A 26271-nucleotide genomic window follows, 5' to 3' on the forward strand; every position below is an offset into this window, starting at 1 on the left:
TGATGCTACCCAAATTTATACTTGATCTGAGTCATTAGGTATTAATATTGATCGATTGATTGATTTTTTTTTTGTGTTTTTAGGCCACTTTTGGGCTATTTTGTGGCAAGCCAGTTTTATTGATGGAGGAAGCCAGGGTGCCCAGAGAAAACCACTGTCCTTCGATACAGAAACTGACAACCCTAGTCAGTGAAGAATTGAGTCGAGCTCATCCACATGTGTGGGGTTCAAACTCACAACCTCAGTGTTGATTGGCTAGTGATTACAGTAGAAACTTCTTAGACCACTTGGCCACCACGATATTAAGTTATAAAGGAACATAACTCAAGAATGGTACAAGTGATGCTACCCTAATTTGTACTTGATCTGCGATTTGTGGTAATCAGCATTGTGACTAAGTTTCATAACTTATAGTTGAGACAAACTTAAGTTAGAGAACGGAAATGAAACAATTCAACATGTTTTTCCATTTGTTATGGGGAATAACTCAGATGCATCATCTATGTATTATGATTATAAGCATTGTGAATTTGTGTATAAATTTTATTTGATTGAGGCAAAATTTAGTAAGAGAATAGAAAAAAAATCAGAAATTTTCTCATTTGTTAAAAAGTGGTAAAGGGTCATAATCGTTGAATGGTAAAAGTGACACCGCTATAATTCAAACTTGATCTCTGTTTTGTGGTACGTAATAAGCATTGTGTATGTTTCAACATTGGTTGAGACAATCTAAAGTTAGAGAAGACTTAAATGACAGCCGGAAGGATGGCTGGTATTTCTATGTCTCCTCAGCTCTGCCAATAGCACATGATTCACCTTTAATGTGCATGTTGAAAGAAAGTATTTAATGAAAGTGCATCGTAAAATCAAAGTGATGCAAATAAATCATGGAAAGATTGGAAGAGTAGTTTGAATAATTTCAAATCATATTTAGGTATTGTGTGGTTTGGACAGAAGAAAACATAAATCTAACACTCTTTAAACTGCAGGCACTTTTTCAGTTGATAAATGAGCAAAATACAAATCAATGATAGCATTATCGCTTAATTAAATTTAAAAGTCAAAATCATCATTATTGGACTTGACCTCTGTTTTGTTGTCAGTAACAACATATTAAAATTTTAAAAGCTTTGGTTGAACGGTTCATGAGTAAATGTACGGACAGGGGTGTGGAAATATTTGTTGTGAGCACTTGTCCCCGGGCAAGTGAAACCTAAAATTTTACTTGTCCGAAAAAAAATTTACTTGCCCTGATGATCCCAATAAATATTGAAGTATTTCTTGTTAGCTAATATATGATTCTTACTTATCACTGTTGTGCATCACAAACAAATGAAATCCATTTGTTTATATGTGTAAAAATTAGGAAAGTAGGAAATGGGTTGACATCAATGGGACAGAAACCTAACAGCAAACCAACCAATGAAATGACATGTAAAGGACAATTATGCAGCAGTTGTTGAATAAAAATTGTAGCCAGTAGGTACATATACTAAATTTGAGGACTGTGATTGAAGAAATGTAAACTAACTAATAGATATGAGGACTGTGATTGAAGAAATGTAAACTAACTAATAGATAAACTGATGATTTTGTTGTGTTTCTCTTAAGTCCTCTCAACTGACACACTTGTTTTTTTTCTGGATCATTTATTATTGTCTTGATGGGCAATTAAAGCGTCCCTTTTATTTTCCACTTTGACAACAAATAATGTTGACCTTTCATCTATAAATAAGACAAAAACTTAACTTATTTTCCGAATTTTCATAGATACCCAGGGGCAATCTGATATCCACGATGTCTGAAATTCTCGCTTCCGTTTTTTTTTTTTTAAATACTCTGTGTCCTCCATTTGCATTTAAGGTTTTCTACTCGACTCATGACTCTTTTTGTCTTGCTTGCCCACCTTTTTATTTAGTATTTATCAATTTGAATCTCGATACAAAATTTAAAGAAATGACACTTCCGGTAAATGATGGATAAAACCTAATCGACGATCCCGGGTCAATGGACAAAGCCAATGCAATGTTACGTGACTCAGGTTCACATACTTATTTTTATTTATTTTGGTAATCGATCTATTTCCGGTATCATGTAATATTTATCGTAATGAACATTGATGTTTTACTTGCTGAACATTGGTTTCTTTTACATAAATTAAACATCTTAATACGTTTTGAAATTAATTGTATGTTTTTTGTTGGATTTGAACTTTGTCTTGTATATTTTTTTACTTGTCCACGGGCAACCAAGACAAACATAATTACTTGTCCGGTTGTTCAAATGTACGAGTCGGGCGAGTCGGGCATAGCATTTCCATACCCCTGACGGACAACATTTGGCTGCTGCCCACCTGGCCGCCCAATGTACATCCCCTAATCAATAACCAATATTTTTGTCACAAAAATCTGGTTAACAAAGGTCAAAAAGATCATACACTATGTGGGCTAAACTAAGTGATTTTGATAAAAAAAAAATATATACATGTATTGTCTAAAAATTATATGCATGTAATATACATTTAATATGACATCAAATTCAGTATTGCTTACCTTATCCATGTCCGCAAATAATTGAACTTGACATGGTATATTATATGAAATTTCTTACATTTGCAAATTGTGACTTAAAATTCAAATAGTATTATATAAACTAAATTTAACATATTTGTAGATTTCTTATAGGTCTGTCCTGAATTCAGAGTTCCAGATAAGAATTCACAAATTGGGGTTTTTACCCACCATTTTTTTTTATTTAATTAAGTGAAATAGTTTTTCAATTGCATTATTATTTCCAATTCACCCCTCAGGCAAATATCAAGTTGTGTTTTTCACCACCAAGCTCCTAAACCTTTTGGGTTTTTTCATCAACACCATGTTGAATTTAGGCATGTTATAATCATAGTTTATCAAACAGAGATGTTCATCCATCTTTAATGTGTTTCTTTGTATATATATATATATATGATAGCTGTTTTATTTAGTTTATACACTGACGAGTCATTGTACGTTTAATTGCATCTGATTTCAATAAAAAGTTTTGTATTTTCCACAACTTTTATTTACTGCATGGTTGCACTAATAGGACAGTAGCCAATTACTTTTCTAGAGCACATATGACCACATGGTCAGTTTTTTTGGGGGTAGGTGTGGCTGAAATGTTTTAGATTTTCATGTAATATTTGTGAACATTAAGTGTTGTAAGATAGTGTTGCCAGTCCCCATCACCTGTTTGCCAAACCTACTTAAGAAATAAGTAGCTCCAAGATTTAAGATATATACCTCAAAACACTGACCAGGTTTAAAGGGTGGTTTAATGACGGAGACCAAATTCAATTTGCAAATAATTTAACAACATCAAGTAAATAAATGACAATATTATTTTGTACTGCACTTGCCAATAAGACAACTACATGCATCTTAGACATACAGAACAATGGGCCAAAAACAAAGAAAGTAGCAAGCTACATTTACATCAAAACTCAGATCACTCAGTCAACTAAAATGAAATATATATTATCACAATGTATATATATATATATATATATTCTCTTGAACTAAAAATAAACAGTATTTTTTTGTTGAATTTTATTTTCATAAATCTGGGTTCCTTGTCCCTTATTAGAACTTTTGGTTTCCGATGCTGACTTCTTATATAAGTGAGGGTTGACAGCTAAAAAAAAGGAGGACGGAGAAAGAAGGAGGTTTGGGCCTATCATAATTTCATGTTCCAACTGATTTAGGTCTGAAGAGTTCTAACTATTTTCTCGCCAAGTTAAGGCATGCAAACACACCCTGGACGCGCAATTGCACAACCCCTTGTGTTCAAGGGACGCTTCCTGGTAATTTTAGCTGAGTCTTGTTATCATCATAATTCCTCAGCTCTTAAAAACAAAGCTAAAAACATGCTTCTATATATATCTTTTTTTACCCGAAATTTACTTTTGTTTTAATTTGTTGCTAAGTGTAATGCTAAATCCCCAGCAATATGAAAAGAATTATGACGACATGACTAACGCTTATTGGATCAAGACAGAGAAGATCGAAATGTTTTCATCACCACATGTACCTTGAAGCAACTAAAAATCCTTTCAACGCTCTATTTTAAGAATAGAATAGAATTTTTCAATATTACAAAAATAGATTTTAAGCGACGACTATGAAAAGATAAGGGTAAATAACACAAACGATAGTGACCAAAAGCATTAGGAACTCATGGTTTTGACCAATTATTGGGTTTTCCTTTGCATGGATTGGGTTTTAGAACGCTGCAATTGGCACTTTCATTGGGTTTTCAATTATTTATATTGCATGATCTTTTTTTTTTATTATATTGATGTTTAGGGAGGCGACTTTCCCGATATGGAACTTGCGCCCTATTCACTCTTATCGTGAATGTAATTGGAAAAATTCTTAGTGTTTCCTGTTTTTTTTCACTACATGTTAATTGCATGGTCATGCATTTACGCAGCTTATCTGGAACTCTGCCTGATTTAACAAATCATTTTCTGTTATACCCAAGGGTATTTTTAGACCTTTTAAAACTACATGTAGGTACAAATGATTCACGTTGGCCCTAGTACCTGTTTGCCCTGATACCTGTTTGCCCAGGGTCCATTCGCCCTGATTATTTTTTTTTTCAAATTGTTGTCTAGTAGCATAACTTTAAGTATTTGAACAAAATATTTTAAAGTTTGTTGAAAAATTGACAGAATATTTATATTGCCGCAATCGATTTATCATTTTCCCTTTGATATTGCAGAGTAGAATACTGGAATACAATGTATTTATCTTTATTGATATTTGTTAACAAAATAATTGTATTCGGTCAATCACAAATGTATGCAGTACTGTATACATTTTTAACTGAGACTAGTCTCAAGAGTATAATAATAAATGAACTTGTATATCCATTTCCTAATTTACAGTTCGTACATCAATGTTTTTATTAATTTCAAGATGAATTTTATCAAAACAAAACATTTTTTTTATTTTTTTATTTTTTTTATTTTTTTTTTTTTTAATAATTATTCAGTTTATTGCACTATTGGTTGTTAACAAATACCCTAAAAGGTACAACTATCCCAGATAGGTTTATCCCTGTGTGTGAATTATCAAATGAACCAGGGGATTCACAAGATAAACTTATAAGTTTCAAGAGTGGTTAATAAATTATTAAAATCTTTTTTTTTTTAATTATTAATCCATCAAAAGACAAGTATCACAATAATCAGTGATCCGAATTATTTTGTCATTGAACAATTAATGATCCTAAAGAAGCCATAAACTTTTAGATATTTCCACGTTTCCACAAATTTCAAGAATATATACCATAGAAAAATCTGAATAAGTTTATTCAACTTCAATGCCCTGAATATTAATATTTTTTAAGTGGGCGAACTAAGTCAGGGCGAATGAACCCAGGGAGAACATGTTATTAGGGCGAACGGACCCGTTATCCTGTTTTTTTTTTTGTACAAATGAATAGGTCAAGACTACCTGAATGATCTACACTATCCATTGACTACTGGCTGTTTTTTTGTAAACATAAATACCGTAGAAAGGCTTGTATAGTTCACACTGGTACATAGTCCGAACCCCCTTCTCCCCACATTTCAGGTAAAAACAAAATTTGTTACTGACAATACTGTTAGAAAAGGTCTAATGAAACTCCGGTAATTTCAAAACCTGTTTTCCCATTATCAAATAGAAGCTGAAACTGCTTGTAAATGATTCTAGAACGCTTCATGATTGTTAAAATAAGTTAAATTCACTTAAAAAACATGTGTAAAAGAAGAAATTAATCGGTGAGAGTCGAAATCCATACATGACAGATATCACTATAATACGACTTTGAAAGAAAAACAGTTCCATCCTTTTGTAAAACAGTCTTTAATAAACCTATCACATTAATGTTTGAAGGGTCTTAAGCTAATACCCAAGAGAAAACGAAAACGGGATCCATCGGGATCTCAATGCAATCCCGGTGAAATTGTCGGGATAAGCCGGGATAAGCATCTGAAGTCGGGATCCCATTCAGGAAAAATATCTGAAACTGGGATCCCATTCGGGATAACTGTCTGAAGCCGGGATTCCTGTCTAGATGAAACGGGATAAATATTGGACACTGGGATCCCAATCGGGGTAACTGTTTGAAGCTGGGATCCCGATCAGAACTGTTTAAAGCCGGGATCCCAATCGGGATAACTATCTGAACCTGGGATCCCAGTCTAGTTAAAACGGGAAATTATATGAACCATAAATATGTCAGTGTTTGGTTTGTGTATACATATGTCTCTGATGACACCAAGTACAGGTTATTGGTGTTAATTAACAATGTGTATGACACCAAAGCTGTCAGGTGAAGCCAATCACTTTTAAGTGTCACTTAATATTCAGTTTGACAGATATTTATAAGTCAGAAAAATGCCGAGATTTTCGCGATGAAAATGGTGAGCTCAAATGGCAGGGCGTCCGAGAAATGTCAACGGGTGTTTTGCCAGACAAGCTTGGGCGTTTCTAATGTTCCCCAAGTTCACATAAGTGCGTTTCTATTAGTTGTCGTCCGGCATCAATGATAAGATAATGATCGACATCGTAAAACGTTGGTTTCTCTACTTATGTAAAATGTAAAAAAAATCATGGCCGCTTGCTTTGTTTTCAATTGTACTGAACAGTACCACCCTAGAAAATACTGTCCTAAATAATGCAGCCAGTAACTTATCCGCATGCACCTTGTGCCGATTAATAAAGTATTCTTTTCTTATATTTAGTAAAAACTGGCCAGTAATTAATTTCTTTTATGCGATACCCTTAATTTATTTATAATACCGTTATGGAGACAGATCAATTTCTGGCCGATATAATTTGGGGCGAGATTGTCTGTTCGACGTTAGTGTACTGGTAAAAACATCATCAAAATCTGATTACGCTGATTTATAGAGGACAGGACCAAGATCCGATGCAGATTTTTTCAGATAAGTGCATTAATAATTTAATTTAACATGTGTATATGTGTATATAATGATTATAAAAATGATTTATTGAGGAACTATGATTTTTATGGTTTTTATTTGAGCAACAACATCATATAAAGTCTGAAAGCATAAGCTGAAAATATATTTATTTTTAACATATACAATGTCAATGAATAAACTTGTTGCCACATAACAGGCATAACTGGTAGGTATGTAAAAATTTAATTCAGTTGTGTGTATGTTTATTTGGTGAAAATAATAAGTCGCTAGTTATTTATCTTCAGGGGATAAAAAAGGGGGAGGGTAATTAATTTGCCAAAAAATTTAAAATAGCCTTCCAAGACGTCATAATTATTTGGACTAGCTTCCAATCTACTGTATAAACATGCAATAATATTTCTATTGAATTTGTTGCTTCAAAACGTATTGAACAAATGATTCTTTGTGGATTTTTTTGATACTTTTAGGGGATTTAATGATATTTTTAAATGGAGCTGCCAACGGAACAGATTGCATGCAGATATTCCAGTTACCATAATTTACTCAGCAATACTAGTTGGAAGTACAGAGACAGCAAATTAATTAACAGAAAGGAGAACATGACATGTATCCTTTTGCATAAATAACCCAGGAATCGCAGTGGCAGTGCAATTTGTGCATGTATATCCTACTGGGATCCCGCTTTTTTTTCCCGGAATCCCAGTATATTCCAATCAAAATCCCAGTATATTTCCACTGGGATTTACATCAGGATCCCGCTTCTTTTACGGGAATCCCGAAATTTTATCCCAGTACATTTACATCGGGATCCCGCTTCTTTTGCGGGAATCCCGAAATTTTATCCCAGTGGGATCCCAATTGAAATCCCACAATATCCCAGTATATTTCAACTGGGATTTACATCGGAATTCCTGGATTTTGGGCGGGATTCCCGAAATTTTATCCCGGTGGAATTAGGTGGGATCCCCCTTGGAATCCCATCAAAATTCCAGCCGGGATTCCAGTGGAATTCCAAATTTATTTTCTCTTGGGTACAAACCATATTAGTCAGTATGAAACACCAAAACGGAATGATCAATTATCGATTACGTTTTGTAGTTTACAAATTCTAAGCTGGTTTGCGGTTGTCCCTTTTACTATGTTTGTATTGTTTCAATCAAACAGATACTATTACCAGTTTATTTCAACCAATGCATTGAAAAGAAACAAGAAGTTTGTAATGGGTTTGGTTTATATATTTATCAGAATTAATTTGATATTGAATACTCAGAATAGAAATAACTTATTAATATGGATGAGTTAACATTATGAGTTTGAATCAAAGAGCTGATAGCTCTGAGGTGGAAGAAGGTGAATAAAAGGTAACTTGAATTACCATAAAAGCAGCCCCACTTACCCAGCCTGCTTTGTTTTATTATCGTTATGACGTATTTTTTTTCTTCAAACAAGAATGTGTCATAAGTACATGGATTTCCCATCCATACAATCATTTTCTATGTTCAGTGGACCGTGAAAATTAGGTAAAATCTTGTATTTGGCAGTAAAATTAGACAGATCGCATCATAAGGAACACATGTGTACTAAGTTTCAAGTTGATTGGATTTCAACTTCATTAAAAACTACCTCGACCATAAACGTTAACCTGAAGCAGGACAGAAGGACAGACCAGAAAACATAATGCCCAAAAATGGGTCATAAGAGCTTACATGCCTTTTTCTTAAGTCTGTTCGCATGATTTTAGTTTTTTAATCAGTAGAAAAGATGAACATGTAGCTAGCAGACCCGGGTTTATTTTCTTGTGTAAGAATATTAGATGCTTGTTGAAATTTCCAATATTGAATTATGCACAAAGATGGACCTTTAGCAGGTTGGGAACAACACTCTAAATGAGGGGTAACCCTCATTGGAAGAACATTACAACCCACTTTAAAAAAAGAGCACCTTTATATTCATATTATTTTATGAAACGTTTCCCCAAGAACTATGCATCTATCAAGTATCAAATGGTCAAAACATGTCAAAAGAAATTTGTGATGTTTCTAAACTTATATCTTCTTTATTAATTTGACCCCTCATTTAGAAAAAATGTTCCAAATATAATGAATTTTCCCACTTTTGAGTTAAAAATATTAAAAATTTTGTTTCTTTTTTTTTCAACAGTAAAATGACCCCATGTTTTAGGGACAGTCCCTCATTTAAGGGACACCACTCATAATGGAGGGGGGGTCCCAACCTGTTTGTTGGTCTTTGAGAAAAAAGAATAGTACATTGTGCTTTAAATGATTTAATTGAATACAAAAATAACATATGTTACAACAAGTATTATGTAAATAAATTAGTGAAAAAAAATACTATTTATTATCTTTATGGTAGTACTGCATCATTGAATTTTGTCAATCAGTCATGCTTTTATCCTTAAGCTGTGTAAGAACCTCCTTGCAGATGAAAATTCACATGCCATGTTCATGATTTTACAACTATAGTGTGTGATAACATTGTGTGAGGGAATTCGACGTTTGATGTACCACTGTTCACTCCAGTGCAATTTATGACAATACCACTGCATCAATCAGAATTATTTTTTTTGCAGTGTTTTAAGAAATGATTTTGCTTTGTTGTCGCGTATTATTTGTGAAACATTCAATGTTTTAAAAAGGCGAATTTTCTTTATAAAGTCAATGATTAAGTTGACTTTTGAAGGCCAAGCTTTCTACAGCCTTAAATACGCTAATGAAAGATCCAAAAACTATACCAATACATAACGACATGATTATGAAATTATAACAAATCTATTGGTTAACAAATTTTTACTCGTTATTGCAAAATAATGAACTTAATATATCTGACATTTTCTCCCTACCCAGTTTACCCCTATACATTTTTATGATGTGGACTGGTCATTGTTATTGAATCGTAGGCAATTTGATTGGATTAAGTTGTTATTAGTTTACCTTCAAACTTGTTTATGCTTTTCATACATGACTATTGATTAATTAGAACGTGCATGAATGTGACCGGTAACTAAAATGACCTTCAAACTGGACACTGGACGAGTCAATATTATGTTTTATCAATGAAAGTTAAGGTATGAAAGGTAAGAATTGCCACTTATTCGATTTTCACAAAATTTTCGGAATATACAGTTGTAAAGGTTATTTTTTAAAAGCCTATTGTGAAGAATAAAGAGAAAGTTTACAAATAATACGTTTTGTTCCATTAAACAAGTCATTTTCGTAAGAGAAATACCGAAATATATTTTACGCACGACTACGGCAGGTAAAATTATTATTTATCATAATAAAAAAAAGCATTTTTCAGTCTCATTGGAATATGTTGATTACAATTAATCCCAAACTTAAGAAGTAAGTAACTAAAGTCAAAATATGTCCGATCTGCCTATTTCTGCACATCAAAAGTCAATACGATCGTTTTAAAGTCAATTTCGTCTATCTCACAAAATCTTGTTAGGCACTATAGATGAAAACAACACAAGTTCAAAATCTAGCATGTTAGAATAATCTTCAGAGAAAACGCTTTTGATTGGCTTATTAATTTGGTCATGAGAAACACAGAATTTGATTGGCTGAACAGGATTGCCTTACCATGGGAACAAAATAACGAACAGATGATTTTCACTAAATTGTGTTTTAGAGGTTCGTTTAACGATACCCTTAATATTAATATTTTTGAATAATTGCAAGGATGTATTATAAAACGTCCTTGATAAGAGTAAAGAGAATGAACACAGGGTGAACGTACTATACGGGCAAAATAACTCAGGACGAACAGACAAAGGGCGAACATGTAAACAGGGCGAATTGTCCCGATACCAAATTCATGCATGCGTACTACAAATATCTACATTAAAAACATCCGGTTACAAGTAAACAAATAACGTTCATGTAGATGAGATGAAATCTAATATTTTACATAAATAAAAGGGTACATATTTACGATAGTGATTGTTTTTCAATTCTTATTTACAAATTAAGTGATTCAATATCAATAACAAAGATGGCGGAAAGTAAAAAAACCACCTCGCGCGAAATTGAACTGGTTCTCTTATTTCTTGCTTATTGTACTCTATAGTCCGCACCCCCCTCTGGAAGGTCCAATTTTGAAGATTTTTTGTTTGTAAATAAAATAAAGTATGGCAGGGGCCTTGAAACCTTGGAGCAAACTTTAGTACCAGCTAGAATCTTTATTTCTTCTACCAAAATTTAACAATGTTCAATTTAAGGAATAACAGTACTGTAGTTGAAGAGTTGCCACCGTCAATTGTAGATTTGACAGTCGCAAATGCAGTTTTACTGGCGACGCGTAGCAGAGACAGTAAAACGGAGATTTGCGACCGTCAAATGAAAATTGACGGTGGCAACTCTTCAACTACAGTACTGTTATTCCGATTCTAATGCATTTCAAAAAGAAATAATACGATAAAAATTGGGAAAATGTCTAAATTTGACAAATAAAAAAAAATCCGCGAAACTTCATTGAATGATATTGGCGCCAAGACGTCATGCAGACCAACCCAAACATCATCGGACCGCAGGTCATGACCTGTAAAAAACTTGAAGGTCCGCCACCATCCTGTGAACTACAGGACCTCCTGTCCTGTACATTTTTTGCAGCATGCAGTATAAAAATTGGGAAAAATGTGTTGCTATATCAACACAAAATATGGTTTTCCTCCCGAGATCAATGAAAAGCATTTGTCTTTATATCAATTAGGATCGCGGAAATACCCTAGTCATATATATAGATATATATGGACAACACAAATAGTAACCCAATCAGAACAAAATAATATAAAAAGCAGCCAATGAAATCACGCTTCCATTGACATGCGGCGAGATTTTCTTGTCAACTATTTTATGCATTCCCTGAAAATCAGCATTTCTAATATGACTTCTTCTTTTTAAAAACATATTATAAGACAATTTTAAGGCTCACTGGCTTGTCCCCTACTGCCAAAACCCTTTCAATTTGAATATTTTGAAAATTTTGTATCTCGATTGTCATGTCCGTTGCATCAGTTTCCGGCATTTCTTTTTTTCCCGGTTCATTACGCATGCGCCATAAACACATGTTGAAAACAATAACATGAGTTTCCTCCGTTTTTATGATGGGGCCGTGCCTGGTCAAAAACGGAAGGCTGATGATCCAAGTACAGCACGCCAAAAAAAGTTGAGACATGGAAAGCGTACGAGGAAAAGCGTGGTGTCAGGAAATTTTGTGACAAATGGAGAGAAGGTAGAGAATGGTTGACATTCAACAACAAAAATGAAACTGGCATGACTTGCTCATATTGCATTGAGCTGTGGAATGGGAACACATCTACACCTTCCAATTTAAAAGGACAGGATGCCTTTCTCAGTACAGGATAGTAGTTTTGGTTTCTTCATTTATCATAGTCAAAGGCACTCAGAATGCAGGATTTTGCATCTTATTTTTCAAAATTTTTCTGGACCCCCTGATATTCGCAGCGCTTTGCGCTGCTCACCGGTGATAATAAGTAGGTCCTGTAACAGAAATGAAGGTCCTGTAAAAAATATTTGTTACTGGACCTCATGACCTGTTAAAACAATTTATGTTTGGCTGGGTCTGGTCATGGGTAAATGTGACATCATACAAATGAAAACTTACAAACTGGAGGTTATTATGTTACCTGTACGCTTCAAATTCGGATAAAATAACATTTAAACGGCGAATTCGAGGTAGGTGTTGTTTTATTTTCGATTATATAGTAGTAATCGAACATTTGTTGATTCAATCATTTCAAAATGGTCGTCCCTCCTTAGTTACGCCTGGTCAACTGTGGATTTGAAGGCAACTTTTAGCCAATAAAAAAAATAGTTACATACAAATTTCATTAGAATTTAATTTCTTATGCACTCAGTCTGCACTGTACATCATTTAACATGTAATACTTAGTAAGTTATTGGGTATATATACATAGAATTAAACAATGATGTGTACTTTATTTTCTTTTGTCAGCATTTCATATGTAGAAGAATATAAATTAGCTTATGGTCTGTACATGTATATGCTTTAAATTTACAGAATAGTGAAAATTTTTATTAAAAATAGAGAATACAGAAAAAGATGACAAAAGGCATCCTAAATTGTACCCATATTGCTACTAAGACCCTCTTTAAACCTTCTCATAACTCAAAAGACATAAACATATAAATTCTAAAGCAAGAATTATGTAGACATGTCTAAACCCTTTCGCCGATTTTCCAGGATTCACGCTTCAGACAGCTGACGATGAGTCCCGTTTTACCGGGATCAGAATACCTCTTTTATATTTCCCGCTCAAAACAGTGCAAACATGAGTTATCTTTCTTTGATGAATACCCGGATGAAAGTGTAAACATGGCGCTTTAGTTTGTTGAAAACCGTGTCAAAATCAGAGGAAATTTACAGAATTTACGAGAATTTGAAATGAGGGAACATTTTTTTTGAAAGAATATGGAAGAATTGAAGCCAAACTAGTATACTTTTTTGACATAAAATGTCGTTTTATGTACAAAACACTTGGAATGGACATCGTCCAGTGTGAGGAATTTGTACAGCCTCATAAATTTTTTCAAAATTTTGCCGTTTTGGGTTAAAAAATTACGATTTGGGGTCAAAGAGCAGAATTTTGAGAATTTCACCTAGATAATGCTGAAAATTTGAATATATCTAATGAAGAAAAAATTATCAAAACATGAACATATAACTGTGAACATGGCGTTAGTGAATAAAATAAATACACAAATAACTACAAACAAGTTTTTAATGACATTTATTATGAAGATCTCCCACTTGAGTAATAGTAGCCAGGGAAGCCATCGTCTCAGAGTAGCTTGTCTAGGCAGCAATCCGTGAAAGGGTTAAGTCATTATGTATCTCAATAAAATGAAAAAGTAAAATTGAGTTATCTTTCTTTATTTGGGTGTGCTCATCCTTTGGAGAATTATACACAATACTTAAAAGAAGTAAATATGCTCAACAAAATGGCGGCCAGTTTTGTTATTTTTGTATCCTAACTGCGGGCAAAGACAAATTTCGTCTGAATTTGCTATTTTTTAACGGAAAACAAGTAAATGACGTTTTTTAACAAGTTGCTTATGGTTTTCGACTTTCTGTCAGTTACGCTTTCTTCATACAACTACGGTAAACATTACAAATTGTGTTGTTGTATGAACATTTCTTCAGATGAAATAGACAAAATGCCGATCAACCAATTCTATTTGAAATAATTAATGTTGATGATCATTAACCCTTTCACCGATTGCTGCCCAGACAGAAGCTACTCTGAGACGATGGCTTCCCTGGCTACTATTGCTCAAGTGGGAGATCTTCATAATAAATGTCAATAAAAACTTGTTTGTAGTTATTTGTGTATTTATTTCATTCACTAACACCATGTTCACAGTTTTATTCATGTTTTGATAATTTTTTCCTCATAAAATATTCAAATTTTCAAATTTTCGGCAATATCTAGGTGAAATTCTCAAAATTCTGCTCTTTGACCCCAAATCGTAATTTTTTAACCCAAAACGGCAAACTTTTGAAAAATTTTATGAGGCTGTACAAATTCCTCACACTGAACGATGTCCATTCCAAGTGTTTTGTACATAAAACGACATTTTATGTCGAAAAAGTATACTAGTTTGGCTTCAATTCTTCCATATTCTTTCAAAAAAAATGTTCCCTCATTTCAAATTCTCGTAAATTCCGTAAATTTCGTCTGATTTTGACACGGTTTTCAACAAACGGAAGCGCCATGTTTTGCACTTTCATCCGGGTATTCATCAAAGAAAGATAACTCATGTTTGCACTGTTTTGAGCGGGAAACATAAAAGATGTATTCCGATCCCGGTAAAACGGGACTCATCGTCAGCTGTCTGAAGCGTGAATCCCGGTAAACCGGGACTCATCGGCGAAAGGGTTAATGACCCATCCGATAAATGAATTACCTGTAACAACAGATTATGACACCTGTTGTAACTGTTGATTAGTTTGGGGTCGTAAACAAAGCCATAAACTTGTCGCCAGGTAAAATTTTGTATAATTTGTTTTACCAATTAAAATGAAGATCGATTTTGTCAAGAAATGAAAATTTTACATGGGAAAATGTTGGCGCCACAAGTATCGCCAGCAGCCGTATTTTGTTGCCAGATGAAATAAAAAATCGCAAATTGGGACATTGGCGACGCACGGCGCGGTTCCTGTATGTAAACTCGTTTTCGTCCGACTACAACACTTTGTTCGAATGTAGCGTAATACAAGCAGATTCCAGTTAGTATGTAAAATAGTAAATATGAAACCGAGTGCAGTGGGTGGAAATATAATCGACTTCTGGTTGTTGTCAATGGTATCGGAAACATGCCGCTGATAGCGTCATTTTCCAAAAATGTGATTTGATCTGTGAATGCGAGTGTGATACTGATAGGGGATTTACAGAAACAATTTCCTATATAAAAATATAGATGACATTTGACAAATATTTGAATGCCATTATGATCAGGTCAACTCAAATAAACAGTAAAACAACCACCGTTTTCTTTTGTTTCTTTTTTTAGTAAAATGAAACAGGAAGCAAAACCATGTGCCTAAAATGATGGGACTGTTTACATTTTGTAACACTTATCGTACTTCTTTATGACAACTACAATGCAACAGACATCTGCTTTGTTTTGGTTGGGGGAAGATGTCTTCGCAATTTCTGTACGAAAGTCTTAATCAATGACACATGAACCTACCCATCCATGTTAAATTTTAGATTTTCACGCTTTCTTTATTTCATTCAGGTTCAAAATGGCGGTAAAAGTTTTTACATTATTTTCGCATTTCAAGATAAATGATAGCAGTTATTCATTACAAACAATAGGAAAAATGAAAATAATTAGGGAAATTAATGGCATAATTACTTAATTGAATTAATTATTGGATTTACCTTAAAAACAATGTAATGCACAATAAACTGGTTTCAAACTATTACAGGACAAAGGAAGAGAGTCAGAGTTTTTGGAACCAGTCTTTATCTATTTTACTTCCGTTTTCAGTTTCCAACCAAGCTATCACACGTCAACCTTAATTCATCTCGAAATGTCTGTACTTTTGTTAAGCTTCGTTATCTGTTCGTGTGCTAATGGCATGGAAACAATTGTTAAAACGAAGCATTTTGACATTCCATCACAAGAAACTCCTTTGCCTCCAAGTGAGAAGTTTTTGGACATCTTCCCACTAACACTGGATAACTTTACAGAGAGTGTCATGAAAAATAAGGATCCTTGGGTAGTGATTTTCCACGAAGGATCAATTCCAAGAGCATGGAAGACAATGGCAGCATCTTTGAGAGGATCAGCTTGGTTTGGAATGGTTGACATCAATTCTGAAGAAAAGCTTGTAAAGAAAATAGTATGTTCACTGAAAGAGTTAAAGTTGAGACTATTATTAGAATCTGGGTCCATTCGCCCCAAAATCATGTTAGCACCCTTTCACTTTCGCACCCTACACGTTCGCACCCATAGTTCAATTGGACTCTACATGCACTACACATTCACGCCCAATTTTTTATTGGTTTTGTGTTTAATGACTTTGTAATCAAGTTTTGGCAAGTGTATTGCTATAAGTATATATATATATAATTTGTTGTAATTGTCTCAAAATAAAGTGAGACAACGTTTATTTTTGTGTTGAATAAATCTTAATCATGTTTTGGAAAGTGTATTGTTAAAAAAATAAAATAATCAGTATCTATTACTAATTAAAGTGAGATTCTGTCAACGTTTTTTTGTTGTTGTGTTGAATTAATCTTAATCATGTTTTGGTTAGTGTATTGCTATAACTTTATTTCATTGTTTCAAAATAAAGTGAGATTCTTGATAGATTCGTGTTTTTACTTGCTCGGATAATGAAAATTAATAACTATATTGTTGTAATTATTTTCTATTCTCAAAACTACATGATACATCTATACATTTACACTACAACTCAAGTTTATGGCTACACGTGCTAATCTTATCTCTCAAGTCATGAATATATGGATTAAAGCTATGTAGGTGTGTCAAAATGGTATCATATCTGGCGACTCCAGGGGTGGGTTACGGTGGTTGGATCCCCCCTCTTTTTATTTTGGAGGATAAATGCATTTGAATGGGAACATATTGTTTGAACCCCCCCCCCTTTTTAAAATGGCTGGATCCGCCCCTGATACCAATTATTACCACTAAGTACACACTGTTATGATTTCATTAACCAGTATTAAAAAGATATAAACACAACATTCTGACAACTTTTTTTTTTTTGTGTTGAATACATTTCACTTCATTTTAATCGAAAAAAGCTGTTAAAAACAATTATCTTCTGTGTTTTTCATTTAAAATCTTCATTTTTTTACTCACACCAAGCTTAATTCATGCAGTATTTACATCAAAGCAATTTAAAACAACAATCTTGATTTTCAAATTATTCAAATAAAATTTGCTTTAAAATTGGGGGCAAAAGTGTAGGGTGCGAATGTGGGAGGTGCGAACATGTAGGGTGCAAAAGTGTATTGGGTGCAAACGGACCTGATACCCTATTATTAGAGGTTCTCATGGGGAGGGGTCCAGGATCCCATTTATTGTTTCGTCATTTAAAAGTTGCCTCACATGCAAAATTGACATTATTGAAGTTAATATTAATTGGTAACCCCCTTGTCTGCTTGTTACCATGTTTTACTACATGTATATGAGGGTGGTAAAGGGTTATTTTCGTGCAACGTAATCGCCGTTTTTTATTTCACGTTCAACGTGTTTTTACTTTTTTATTTGACGCTCAGTCATGCAAGACGGGTGCCTCGTTCTACGTGTTCTGCTTATTTAATTTTACATGCATCGTGATTTTCAAAGTCTTATTTTGCGTGCTCAGTATTTTTCAAATAAAATTCAAACACTTGGCAGGGATCGTCAAGAAATACTTTTTTAAAAGCCGTAAACCAATTATATCATAAATGTGTATACTAAATCGGGAATATCAAGTAAAACAAAGAGTTAATATATACAAGAAGACAGTGACTCAGTCACAAAAGGTTCAAATAAAAGTATTTATTTTTCGTGCAACGTTCATTACAGAAATTATTTCACGTTCAACGTAAATTATTATGTCTTATTTCACGGTTTTTTCGTGCAAGCACCTCCCTTTACCACCCTCGTATATATATTTATTATTGGCTTTAAATTGTCAGAATGGTTTGAATTTCAAATGTTTATTTTTCACAATTGTTGTATTAAAAAGAATCATTGTACATGTATATTAAATAAAATTTAATGTTATTAATAAGCTCGGTTGTGGTGTTTGATTCTTTATTACTTTTGCAATACAAAATGCAACACACTATTGTGTCTAGCTGTCACATGTTCAATATGGAGAATCAAGGGTGCCCTGCCCCCCCTTTTTTTGTCGGAAAAAAAATTGTTGATTATATAGGGAATCACTGAAGCATCACTGCAGTGGGCCCACTCTTAAGGCAGTCAGTCGACCCTCCCCCTTTATGAACATTTTTGGATCAGCCACTGCTATTAAAGAATTTAATGATCTTATAATTTAGGTATTTGTAATTGTATGTGCTAATGGTAAACTCTCATAAAAATGAAAAAAAGCAGCATTCTAAATCGATAACTTCGTTTTAATGCTATATAGTGCAGTCTGATGTATTGGCACACCTAAGACTTTTGGCTATATTTTAGTAAGGACAGGTAAACTCGCACAATCAATAACAGATGATATCTTGAATGATATAATTATTTAAAAAATACAGGACATGCTTAAATGTCATGAAGTGTTAATTAGGTGTAATACTTTTGTTCTTTGAGACTTTGAGAAATGTTGGTCCAAAATAAGAAAACCTCAGTTTTGACTTTTCAAATTTTCTATTATTTTGTGCATGACTTCTAAAAATATATCTTAATTGGAATAAAGGAAAGATTTGATACCATAAGTACAGTTTAGTCTGGACCTTAGACTCTCTAGGATGCAATACAAAAATTATTTCATTTTTGGTTTATAGAAGTTTTATTGATGATATTTTATTCATTTCAGAAATACGAAAATAGTACAGATAATCTAGCTCGTGTTTATCCATATGGTTTACCAGCAAAGAAAAAAAACAGTTGGAAGTATGTAAAAAATGCAGAACAAGCTAGATTAGCTGTAATTGAGTGTATACCAGATACTTCATTAAAGATCAAGGGTCGGGACGTCCAAGATTTCCTATTTGAGAGTTTTGCAACAAACCCCTCAAGATTTCCAGCAGTATTTTTCACAAGTAAGCATACATTGTAATTCTACTAATATTCAAAATTGTCAATGCCTGGTTTAGACAGTAGTGAATGAACAGGTTGTATAGTCACCTAAGAAGATCTTGCTTTTGTCAAACATATTTTACATGTACATAAACTGCTACAGAACCTTTATTGTCACCAGGCCTGGGGTAATGGTAATTTGTAATTGTAATGCATTGTAATATTACTTTTTTTGGATGTAATGCAAAGTAATTTGTAATGCACATTTTCTGCATTACAATTACATGTAATGTAATGATTACTTTAGTTAAAAATTGATGTAATGTCTCCATTACAGTACATTACTTTTCATTACAAATTGGTAAAATAGATAAAATTGAAGAATATTGTATAATAAAAATTAAATATTAACAAAAACAAAAGAAAGTATGGAATAAAATTATTGTCACAGTTAATTACTGTATTAAATAAATTACATCAATCTTTAAAACACACATTAAGGTAAGAAATATAAAATGGTAAAAAATATCAAGTCTTTGATCTTGGTTTCTGATATTTGTTTAATATGATACAATTTGTCACAGTGGTAGGTTTTTTCTACAATTTTTATTAGATAGCTTGAAGGAATAATAAATTATAATTTGAACCATAATTTTAACCCCTGACCAACACCTTTGGCAGTTGATTGTAAGTAGTAAGGCACTAATCTAATTTTTCATTATTTCTCCAGGATATACTACATGTATGTAATACACATATGGAAAGTTTAAATACATACATGTTCCATATACCCAATCATCTGTGTCTTTTAAAAAGTTTTAAAAAAAGTATTGTATTTAGATTATTTAACCTACATGTAGTTTATATATTATACCAGTAGACATAATACATGTATCACAGTACCTGCCACTGTGAGCACATACATGCAGTGTTCTCCCCGGGCCGATATGACGCTGCAATCCCGCAGCGCCTTCAAAATATTTTCGTAATTCCCGCAGTGCCTTAATTGGCGGCTGTCCCTTAATACCTGGTCTTTTAATTATTTTTTTTTTTTAATACTTTGCACTATTAAACACATGTCTCTAAGCTTTATAATTCATATTACATGTCATGATTAATGCCTGATTGCTTTCATGTCACAATAGTTCATCCTAAAAGAAAAGAGTTACACGTCCTTGAATTTAGCGCCTTCAAAAATTTCTGGGGAGAACACTGACATGTATACACATTTTAAAATATCCTTAATTATTGTATAAAGTTACTTGCAACAAGACTTTCAATCTCTCTACAAGTTGAAAAACCTGAGAAACAGTCATATGGATGGGGAAAAGGATACTTTTTTCTGAATTTTTATTTTATAACCTTTGGTTTGAAGTAAATCCAAATTATCTCCCCTTCCCAATGTCAACTAAATTTTCATATCCTGTAGTGTTTACCACAAACACATCATGTAAAGCAATCTACAAGTTAAAACAAACCAATAATTCAATATTATTATTTAGGCCTATTCTGTGTGATCTGTATTCAGTCTAGTTACACAGAGATAACAAACCAATATTATCTATTTTCAGATGAAGAAGAATCACCATCTTTTATCAGAGCAATTTATGTGCGATTTCAGAAATATTTCAACTTTGCTAGATTTGTTTTGCCAACTGTTGAAGACATGAGAGCCATTGGACTGCAAGAAGAGATTATTGACATGCCTTCATTGTATATTTTAGTAACTCCAGATGCAGGCCCCACAGAGAAAATAAATTTTAATGCTATAGAATATAGACCACAAATAATGGGAACAATGAATTATCCCAATATTTTACAGTTTTTGTTTATGGTTAATCATCAGTTTAGACATCAGTTACAAGGGGATAATAAATCTAATAATCTTACTATCATGAACATGCAAGATGTTGTGGAAATTGAACAAAAAAGATTTGAAATTATGGTAAAAGGTAAAAAACAGCCTGGTAGAAAACAGCCTGAAGCTCCAAAGAAGGAAGAAAAGGTTAAGGTACCAGATATTGAAAAAACTGCAACTCAGCATACCAGTGTTAAAGATGAGTTGTAGGTCTGCATGATGCTTACCTTCTTTGTCACTTATATTTAGTGGTAAAGATGAGTTGTAACTCTGCATGATGCTTACCTTTTTTGTCACGAACATTGTAGTGTTAATACAGATGTGGTGATCACATAAAATAATTTTTGAAAGTGTAATGTTATGATGAGCCATTATTAAAATTAGTAATACTATAAACTTGGAGACAGTTACACCTAAATGCTTGGAATAAAAACTAACAGTTCAAGTGCAGTTTTTGAGTTATGGTTTTTGAGAGTAACTGAGGAATGTTCATGCCATAACTTTTATTTATGAGGATTTTTTTTCGTAACTTTCTTTTGTTCACTGCGATTACGGACCATGCGATCGGTCATCATAGCCAGTCAAGGTCGATTAAAACTCCCATCATTATACTCTACAATAAACTTTCTTAATAAGCTTGTAGAAGAATGAATGTTGGCCAAGAAAAAGAGAGTATCTGTTTCATATAATTGATTTTTCAACCCAAAGCCTTCACCCGAGATGTGAAATTCACTTTATGTTCATATTTTTGAGAATTTTTGCACATTTTAATAGATGGTAAAACATTACTAATTTCTACAACATTCAAGATGGAGTATACCTATTTTGTGTAATCAACTACTCAGATAAATTTTTTAAAAAATTAAGCAGTAGATTTTTTTAAAGTTTGATTTGCATATATGCATTTATAATAATGTGCAACTAACTTTGTGTACAACATCTACTGGTAACTATTTTGTACTTAATGATGTGCAACTAACTTTGTGTACAACATCTACTGGTAACTATTTTGTACTTAATGATGTGCAACTAACTTTGTGTACACAACTAAATATTTTGTACTTAATGATGTGCAACTCACTTTGTGTACACATCTAAATATTTTGTACTGATTGTCCAGAAAGTGACACTTGGTCAGTTTTCAGAAGCTTTGTTGAACATATGAAATGTAAAGATTATATGGAATCAACTCCTCCTTTGTTAGAATTAATTGTAAAATGTGTCAAATCATCAGAAAAGTAAAACAATGACATTTTTTTATGCAAGTAATTTAAACATGATATGAAATACTTGCAGAATATTATTTACTGAGAATTCATGTTAAAGACAATGTCCCCTTAAATTTTGGCTTATTACCATGACAATATATCTTTTATAGTGTTCTGTTAACTTTTTAAAAAGATTTGTCAACCAGACAGACACTATAGTCTGAGGCATAATTACAGAAAGTTATGTTAAATGTGAAATATATGTATTTATCATTCAAAAGTACAATCATAAATCTTAATGACGCTGTTCAAACAAAATTTTTTTTAATGACATCATCTCTGCCATTGTAACCTTCATGGTTATAAAAAAAAATCAATTTAAATTAAAGGGAGATAATTCCAGACAAAAATCTGACTTTGGTAATGAATGTTTGATTATGAATTGAAGATGTCCATAAAATTTATGTTCACCTATTTTTAAAGTAAGGTATCTTGGAGTTAAGTATATGGAAATTCTGAAAACTAATCAAAATTTCTTTCACATATCCTTATATTTTTATATAAATGGCCTTTGTCATAGTTGGTTATTAGCTGTGCATTTATTTACTAGTATTTTATACAAAGACTTTGGTATTTTTGATTAATATTGAACTTTTTAAGATAGAATCTAAACCAATGTATTTTTATACAACTAATTAGATACTGCATAATGCAATGTCAGAGAAAACTTTGTGAATATTCATAGTCCGTCCAATTTTTTTTGTGTTTGTATATCTGTATATTTTGTGTGATTTTGTATATTTGTATGTTCATAATGCCAACATGATTTTCTTTATATGCAAAATGTTATTAGTTAATTTTTTTATTTTTGTAAAAATCTTTGCTCCTAAAAGGCAAAAGACATGTGTGTTATTACATAGTATATATATTTCTAATTTTAATAAAAAAAATATTTTTTGAATTCTTTGTCTATAAAAAAGCTTAAGAGTTTTCCACTTGTGTGCTGCATATTTAAAAACCTATTCATTTATAAAGGAGAAGCTAGTAAATTGAGGTATTACAAAATCAATATCCCAATCTTGTTTGAGAATACGTATATTTGATATGGTATCATTGCAAGGTCTAGAAGGTTCACCTGACCTTGACGTCATTTCATAGATCAGTGATCAAGGGTGAAGTTTTGTGGTCAATATAAAAAAGATGTGGTATGATTGCCAATGAGACAACTCTCCACAAGAGACCAAAATTGAAATGACACAGAAGTTAACAACTATAGGTCACTGTACAGCCTTCAACAATGAGCAAAGCCCATATGGCATAGTCAGCTATAAAAAGCCCTGAAATGATAAATGTAAAACAAAAGTTTGTATCTCAGATACTGTAAGCAATATGTCAACTTTATTTGGAATATGGAAGGACTAAGGTTAACATCTGTCAAACAGGTTTCATCTGACCATGACTTTTTTCATGGCTGATTGTACAAATGTTAAGTTTTTGTGGTTTGGTCAATTTGTTTGATATCATAAGGTCACTATATTTGTTGTATTGAATGATTGTAAGTGTACAGGTTTGTTTGGCAGGGTTCACACTATATTTGTTGTATTGAATGATTGTAAGTGTACAGGTTTGTTTGGCAGGGTTCACACTATATTTGTTGTATTGAATGATTGTAAGTGTACAGGTTTGTTTGGCAGGGTTCACACTATATTTGTTGTATTGAATGATTGTAAGTGTACAGGTTTGTTTGGCAGGGTTCACACTATATTTGTTGTATTGAATGATTGTAAGTGTACAGGTTTGTTTGGCAGGGTTCACACTATATTTGTTGTATTGAATGATTGTAAGGTGTACAGGTTTGTTTGGCAGGGTTCACACTATATTTGTTGTATTGAATGATTGTAAGGTGTACAGGTTTGTTTGGCAGGGTTCACACTATATTTGTTGTATTGAATGATTGTAAGTGTACAGGTTTGTTTGGCAGGGTTCACACTATATTTGTTGTATTGAATGATTGTAAGTGTACAGGTTTGTTTGGCAGGGTTCACACTATATTTGTTGTATTGAATGATTGTAAGTGTACAGGTTTGTTTGGCAGGGTTCACACTATATTTGTTGTATTGAATGATTGTAAGTGTACAGGTTTGTTTGGCAGGGTTCATCTGACATTGATCTCATTTTCATTGTTCAATGGTAAATGTTAAGTTTCATTGTTATGTCCTTCTGTTATACTTGGATTGTCTGGCATGGTTCATCTGACCTTGACCTCATTTGTATGGTTTATTGGTGAATATTCATGGGACAAACAATTTCTACAGGTTATTATGTGTAAGAATATAAAGTACATGTGATTTGTAAACAGGTTGTTGATGAACGTTATGAAACCTGATACAGAATTTCAGGCAGTTCAAAAAAGATCTACTTTGAAGTTAAAGATGTAAAATGCAAAATAAGATACAATATTATGTACAATTTATTTACAATATGAACAACCACACTGAAACATAAATATCACAGTTTATATTATCATTATGTCGACTCCTTTGTTTGACTGGCAGCTTCCTGATTAATACTGGTCTCTGAATCACCCCCAAAAAGTTTGTATTTAAGATCCATTCTCCAGCGAATACCTGCTACTTTCATTCTGTCATAGAACGCTCCAAATGAATCCAAGGCAGGGCGAACATCGAGTAATGTAAACTGATAGTTTTCTTGTACTTTTCCACCATCGTAATAATCAATTATATATCTCACATCCTTGCCACATCTATCTACTATCCAATCATGGCGGTCAAATGGCAGATCGTATCTACAATTATAAAAGTATTCCATTCAACAATTGCATTTAATGAGCTTTCTACTCCTAGCAAGTAAAATGTGTGAAGTATAAGTTGTATTTGGTCCCAAATTGAAGTTAAACCGTTGAATATGTTTTTCATAGCAGAGGCAGTAATATTTCTGACTTCTGATTTTGTAAGGTTTACCATCCCAACTAATAATTTCAATTATAACTCAAATGAAAGACTAACATTTTTTCTTGCATTTTTAAAAATCTTTTTTATGAGCTGCTTTATAAATACAATGTATTGAAATCTAATTTTCTCAAGCAAACCTCCTTTCTAGAGCAAGTGTTGATTTTCAGTAACTCTCAAATGATGAAATTGGTCCAGAAGCTTTTAAACTAGAGCAAATTGCTAATATTTAGTAAATGTCCAGTGCCTTAAGTCTGTATTAAGCCTCTTATTAGAGTAAAAGGTTAATTTTCAGAAACTTACAATAGTTGAAATTGCATTGAAATGGGGACATGGTATGGTTTTCATTGTAAACCATATATATATTCTTACCCTAGCCAGTTCCTGATTCTAGCTCTAGGTGAAACTCCCATCATTATACTCTACAATAGACTTTCTTAATAAGCTTGTAGAAGAATGAATGTTGGCCAAGAAAAAGAGAGTATCTGTTTCATATAATTGATTTTTCAACCCAAAGCCTTCACCCGAGATGTGAAATTCACTTTATGTTCATATTTTTGAGAATTTTTGCACATTTTAATAGATGGTAAAACATTACTAATTTCTACAACATTCAAGATGGAGTATACCTATTTTGTGTAATCAACTACTCAGATAAATTTTTTAAAAAATTAAGCAGTAGATTTTTTTAAAGTTTGATTTGCATATATGCATTTATAATAATGTGCAACTAACTTTGTGTACAACATCTACTGGTAACTATTTTGTACTTAATGATGTGCAACTAACTTTGTGTACACAACTAAATATTTTGTACTTAATGATGTGCAACTCACTTTGTGTACACATCTAAATATTTTGTACTGATTGTCCAGAAAGTGACACTTGGTCAGTTTTCAGAAGCTTTGTTGAACATATGAAATGTAAAGATTATATGGAATCAACTACTCCTTTGTTAGAATTAATTGTAAAATGTGTC

General features: G+C 32.7%; 2 protein-coding genes and 1 long non-coding RNA gene across 3 annotated transcripts in view; 1 reads left to right on the forward strand and 2 right to left on the reverse strand.

The window, feature by feature from the left end:
* LOC143058323 (polypyrimidine tract-binding protein 1-like) overlaps window positions 1-15811 on the reverse strand; it is a 74414-nt gene extending 58603 nt beyond the window's left edge. The window contains exon 1 of the mRNA XM_076231827.1: window positions 15733-15811. Within this exon, the coding sequence (XP_076087942.1) occupies window positions 15733-15740 (8 nt within the window). The 5' untranslated portion in view covers window positions 15741-15811. The remainder of the gene's footprint in view (window positions 1-15732) is intronic.
* A 187-nt stretch (window positions 15812-15998) lies between these two features.
* LOC143058385 (uncharacterized) lies at window positions 15999-22684 on the forward strand. Its single transcript, XM_076231888.1, has 3 exons — window positions 15999-16390; window positions 19055-19280; window positions 20829-22684. The coding sequence occupies exons 1-3, from the start codon at window positions 16079-16081 to the stop codon at window positions 21323-21325; spliced, it is 1035 nt and encodes a 344-aa protein (XP_076088003.1). The 5' UTR covers window positions 15999-16078; the 3' UTR covers window positions 21326-22684.
* Window positions 22685-24777: 2093 nt separating this feature from the next.
* Window positions 24778-25707, reverse strand: LOC143058394 (uncharacterized). Its single transcript, XR_012973043.1, has 2 exons — window positions 25665-25707; window positions 24778-25129 (listed from the first exon to the last, which is right to left on the reverse strand). It is a non-coding gene; the product is annotated as an uncharacterized LOC143058394 (long non-coding RNA).
* Window positions 25708-26271: the final 564 nt, after the last annotated feature.

The sequence above is a fragment of the Mytilus galloprovincialis genome, chromosome 1 (assembly GCF_965363235.1).
Source record: "Mytilus galloprovincialis chromosome 1, xbMytGall1.hap1.1, whole genome shotgun sequence".
Classification (NCBI taxonomy): Eukaryota; Metazoa; Mollusca; class Bivalvia; order Mytilida; family Mytilidae; genus Mytilus; species Mytilus galloprovincialis.

Excerpts from the sequence above, each read along its gene's own strand:
- LOC143058385 (XM_076231888.1), top strand. The coding sequence starts at position 16,079 with ATGTCTGTACTTTTGTTAAGCTTCGTTATCTGTTCGTGTGCTAATGGC. Across the intron at positions 16,391-19,054 it reads AAAAGCTTGTAAAGAAAATA|AAATACGAAAATAGTACAGA; the intron begins GTATGTTCACTG and ends TATTCATTTCAG. Across the intron at positions 19,281-20,828 it reads TCCAGCAGTATTTTTCACAA|ATGAAGAAGAATCACCATCT; the intron begins GTAAGCATACAT and ends ATCTATTTTCAG.